The sequence below is a fragment of the Molothrus aeneus genome, chromosome 2 (assembly GCF_037042795.1).
Source record: "Molothrus aeneus isolate 106 chromosome 2, BPBGC_Maene_1.0, whole genome shotgun sequence".
Lineage (NCBI taxonomy): Eukaryota > Metazoa > Chordata > Aves > Passeriformes > Icteridae > Molothrus > Molothrus aeneus.
This window is the reverse complement of record NC_089647.1, coordinates 86048039-86053430: the sequence shown is the minus strand read 5'-3', so window position 1 is coordinate 86053430 and position 5392 is coordinate 86048039. Positions and strand designations below refer to the sequence as shown.

General features: G+C 42.2%; 1 protein-coding gene across 1 annotated transcript; it reads left to right on the top strand.

The window, feature by feature from the left end:
* Nucleotides 1-768: 768 nt before the first annotated feature.
* Nucleotides 769-4464, top strand: LYG2 (lysozyme g2). The gene is given in 6 exon segments (XM_066571785.1): nucleotides 769-928; nucleotides 1602-1687; nucleotides 2296-2478; nucleotides 3811-3899; nucleotides 3901-3944; nucleotides 4322-4464. Coding segments are annotated over 6 exon segments (705 nt in total).
* Nucleotides 4465-5392: the final 928 nt, after the last annotated feature.

Genomic DNA, 5392 nt, shown 5'->3' with positions numbered 1-5392 from the left:
TGTGAATCACCTTTAGTGCTTTTTGAAATTTTTAAATGTCACTTGTTTTGAGCCACATCTGTTCTATTCTCCTTCCTGTCAGATGCATTCCTCTTTCAACCTTCTTTACACTCAGTCATAATTGTGAACTTGAAGAGCCCCATGCATGAGCTGCTGTGACTGTGCAGCTGATTCTCTATGGGAAGTATCAACAGCACAGCAAAAACTTACAGAATCTCTCAGTGCAATGACACGGGACAAATCCCCCCGATAAAAATGTAAAAGAGCTGCTGAAAGAGCAAAACGGCATTTCACACCCTCAAAGTCTGCCGTGGGGGAGAGGCGGGTCAGGATGGATTCTGCCGCGGGAGTTCTGCCATCCAGCGGCTGTTTTCCTTACTGCGGCACAGCTACAGTAGCTTGGAAACCCACACCGCCTGCTAATTTGGGGCTGTTGACCTTTGTTGTTCCTGTGCAAGAGGGGATAACAACAGGGGCCTGGCGTAGTCTCTGCATATCTGAATGCTGAGCAGTTGCAGCTCTGGTCATGTTATTGTTCCTGGATCTTTGCCTGCAAAAATGTCATTAAATCCAGAAGCCCATTTTCCCATTGTCAGCATGTTTCTGCTTCCAAGAACTGAAGGGGAGCAGCAGTTTTTAGACAAGGCTCCTCCTAGTTCCTCCACGATTCCTAGCAATGGGACTTAAAATTCAATTAAAAGCTATTTCATTTTTAAAATTCTAATTGTGTTTTTGCTGTAGAACAGAATCCCTGTTGTGTTTGGGAGGATGCACAAGTTGTTAGGTGTTTCTGTTTCTTGTAAGACCAGTGGGGGTGGGAAGTGCTCTGAGCCAGCTGTTCCAGAACACTGCCAGCAAATACAAAGCCTATTTGTCTCCAGGAAGTGGATTGAGAATGTGGGGAGACATCCTGCAGCAAACATGTCAGGTCTGTGATCTTTGTCTAATATTCTTGTAAATGATTCACTGTACCAAAGTCTGTATTCTATTAGATGAATTGTTCCTCTCAGTTGATGTTTGTGTGTTTTCCCTCCTGCAATGGTGTGTTAAGACAACAGATAAATGCTGATAAATTGCAAGTCAAACAATCTGCAAGTCAGATAAATTGTAATGGGTGTAATTGAAGGATGTTTCTGTTTGATTTTCTTGTAGCTATGGAAAAGCAAGCTGGAGCAAATAAATAGTGTAGGATTTCAATAAACTCTCATTTTTTTTCTTTACTTTAAAAAAAAATTGGAATAGAAAACCTGCCTTTTTGAGATGCCTTCCTCCACTGGCCATGCAGGCAGCCCAAGTCACAAGCTTAGACTAAGACAGTTAAGTTTTAGGTAATTAGGGGAGATGAATTGGGCACAAAGCACCAGTTCACAAGGTACATGAGCTAGCATGACTAAGAGGAAATCCCCTCCAGAGCAGGCCATATATACCATGACTGCATCTGCTAGCACAAACACCTGCACTAGTATCAAAAGGATGCCATGGGTTTCAGTCAGGGATCTGAAAGCATTTTAACAGCATGAGTCACACATTGCATTGGCCTGACATCTGCTTGTAAAGACTGCTCTGTGCTGGTTTCAGCTGAAACCAGCACGTGTTCTTAGGCTGTTCAGAGTGTTATGGGAACATATTGAATGTTGACACAACTGGAGCTCTGGGGACAACTGTGAAAGCAGATGGTGTGAGCTGTGTAGGTAGGCACTAATTCAGTTGTTCATTCCCCCCTTACACCCGTGCACAAGCTCATGCCTATTATGGATCCTGGTCTCTGACTGTCAGTCATTGCCAAGCAAGCAGATACTTTCACAATCAATCAACAAAGACCCTACTTGGGCACATAAGTTTATGTTGGGAATAGGGTTGCCTTTGAGATGACATTTAAGACCATCACAGAAAAAACAAAAGTCTGCTGGGTGCATCCAACCTCTGAACCTACTTTTCTCTCTCCACTGAGAGTTTCCCTGAAAACCTGAACTTCTGAACATTTCTCCATTATAGTCCTAAATTCAAAGGGACTAAATCTGGGACTAATACACAGAAAGGCTTAGATTTAAAACAAGACTCATGTTACTTTCAATCTGCATGCTAGAGAAATGCCCTCTAAATCTGAAGAAAAAAGTCTTTTATATCATCTGTGTATTGATTTCTAAGGTACCCTTCAGTAAATTTAGTCAATTCTTTGTTTCACTCTAAAGAGATTCAGAAGGATTCAAAATGTCAGCTCAGCCATAATGACCTTTAGAAAATCTGGGTTTGGTTTCTAAAATGAAAGGCAAAGTCGTGCATGTCATGTTGTAGAAGTTCCTGCCTCAGAGAAGACAGCAGAAGAACATGGAGAAATACCAGGCCAAGATGGCAAAAGCTGGCAATGGTGAGGGTCTTGCTCCAGCTTTGATTGATTGCTGGTGTTTTCTTTCAAGGGCTGGGACAGAACTGAAGGATGGCCTGGGTGACCATGGGAAAGCATTTGGCTTAATACAGGTACGGTCAACCTTCTTAAAAACATAAATCTCATCCTTCCCTTGAAGCAGAGTCAGAAGAGTGGCAGGAACCCCGTTGAAAGGCAACCCCCTAAGCCTTTTAAACCAAGTCTTTGGCCAGGCTAAAGCCCATGCTAACCAGACTGTCAGCTCCCAGCACCAGGGAAGGACTTGGGTGAGCATCAGTGCATGAGCAGACTGCTTTTACACTGTGAAACTGATGATTGTTTCCCAGCACTCCCGTGGGATTGAAGAGATTAATTGTTCTTATTTCACATTTAGATAATAAGTCTTTTTTTTTCAAAAAGCACCTTTTTAAACTGAGCATGCTGTAGGCTGCAGTTACTACCATCAGGTTAATTATACTTTATGCACCACAGGGGCCTGGGTTGTGGGGGATCTTGCTTCATTATTCATGCTTACATTTGTGCCTAGCTTGTTTGCCAAGTTGTAGCCTTATCTGTAAAATCCCTAAACATTTGCTGCATGCATGGGATCTGTTTTTCAAACAGCTCCAGCCCCCTCAGACTTGTGCTTTACTACCTCATGGATTAAGGGGAGATCCCTATAGGAAATGGATTTTCCCACCCTTGATTCAGCTGGGGAGGAGAGGGGCAGTCACCTTTCACCTGGAAACACTGTGAAGCAGCAGTAATCCTGCTTTCTGCATACTGTCACCTTTACAACAGCAGCTGTGCTGGTTTTTTAAGACTGACATACAAGGAAGTAGGGCTGGCATTCCTCTTCTGTGTCCAAATGGACCTCAGACGTCTGCTGGCTTTGCCTGCGCCATGAGAAGTGCTTGTGTCCTCTCCGTAGAGTCACAAAAGAGGTAAATCCTGAGACTGAGGACTGTCACAGACATCTTTTTGCGAAAATCTTTTCTTTAGGATTTTCCTGCTGAAGCTGAGAAGTTTCAGCAACAAGTGTAAACAATTATTATCGGCTGCTGTGGAATGCAACAGGTCCACCTGTGATTGGCCCCTCTTGGATGTTTATAATTAATGGCCAATTAAGACGGAGCTATCTTGGAGAGAGTCCAAGAGAGCTGCCTTTCTTATCATTCTTTTCTATTCTTAGCTTAGCAAGCTTTCTGAGAAAACCTGTCCTTCTTTTTAGTATAGTTATAATGTAATATATATATATATATCATAAAATAATAAATCGAGCCTTCTGAACATGGAGTCAACATTCTCGCCTCTTCCCTCATCCAAGAACCCCTGTGAACATGGTCACAGAGGACCAAAATGAACACCAGCAGCCTGTAAGCAACAAAGAGATCTGGATAAGTAGTGGGGTATCTGGTGTGGTGATGTTGCTGTCTCACTTTCAGGCTGGCAAACAGCACCATAAGATTGGCAAGCCATGGAACACTGAAGAGCACCTAGGACAAGACACAGAGATTTTATACAGGATGATAAATCCAGAAAAAATCTCTATCTTGGACAGAGGTACAGCACCTCAGAGGTTGAGTTTTGTCAGCTTTGAAACACTTCACATATATAAAGTCAAGCATGATAATACTGTAAGCACTGCAGAAAGCTAAACACATCCCAGTCCCTATGTTCATGTGGAATAATATTCCTTTGTATGCACTAAAAGGAATAGAATAAGATTAACCTTCTAGCAGTTTTTTTTTGAAACCTGGCGAATACCATGACATTTTTCAGTTGCAAGGACTAAGGGTGGGTTCTCCCACTCCTCTCTCCATTCCATTTGTTTTGTGGTTCTATACCCACCTACAAAAAGCAACCTTTCCTGGTTGCCTCTCCTGGCAACTCTGAAGTATTATTTACTGATGAAATAGCACCTCTGTTTACATGCTTCTTTCACCCTCTTTCCAGGTGGGATCTCAGCCTATAATGCAGGTGTTAACTCTGTCCAGATCTACGACAAAATGGGTATTGGTAAAACACACAACTATGCCAGTGATGGGGATGTGAGACTCAGGTTTTATAAGAAAAATGGAATTGAGATCTCTGAGTAATGATTAGATTTGAGGCCCTGATTTCATACTTTGCTTCTAATTGAAAACATTCTGTATTTCTCCTCCAGAAACAATAAGAATGGGGCAGGACAACGAAGCCAGGAACAAGAACAAACTTGCAATGGGGTTTTTTCCAGCTAAGGCTAAAAAAACCTTAAAAGATAACACAGCTAATAGTCCAAAATGTAACTTACCTTTTGCCTTTAATTTTTATCTTATATCATGAGAATATCCAGATTTTTCATCTGTGCCTGCAGTTTCTCAAGCAGCAGATTAATGCTGCAAGGAAGCTGTAACACTGCTTAACGAGACTTTACCCGTATTATGTTTTATCTGTAGATACACATGTCTAACAGCTGTACAAAACAGCCAGAGGCTGTCAGAGGCTTTCAACACCCACTGAGCAACCTCATTTGGCCTCAGTACTGGCCCTGTGTTGAGCAGGAGGTTGGACTAGAGACCAGAAAGACTTTCCAATCTGAATTTTGCAATCATTGTAAGTCAGTCTGTTTGTTCTCTACACAAAAAGGGAACAAAAAGTCTCTTACCTGTGCTTCACAAAGACCTACATGGAGCTTACAAAGTTCCATTACTGAAAGGGTGTGGACACGCTGGTTGTGCACGCTGCTGGTTCAGGTTTTAGGGCTTGAGAGCAAATCTTGAGAGAATGTATGCTCAAACAGAGAAGGTTTGGGATAGCAGACTAACTGTGGGAGAGTGGAGGCCCTTGGAGGAAATACCATTTCAGAAACACCCAAACGTACACATATATTAAAAAGTTTTAAAAAACCAATTTTCTTTCTCATTGGAACTGTCAGCTTGTCAATTAAACATCTTTGTAAAATCTCTTGCAGCTGCATCATACTCAGAAATAACAGCTACTATGTATTTTGCCTTCTCTCCATGTGGGAGCCTGCAGTGTCCATAG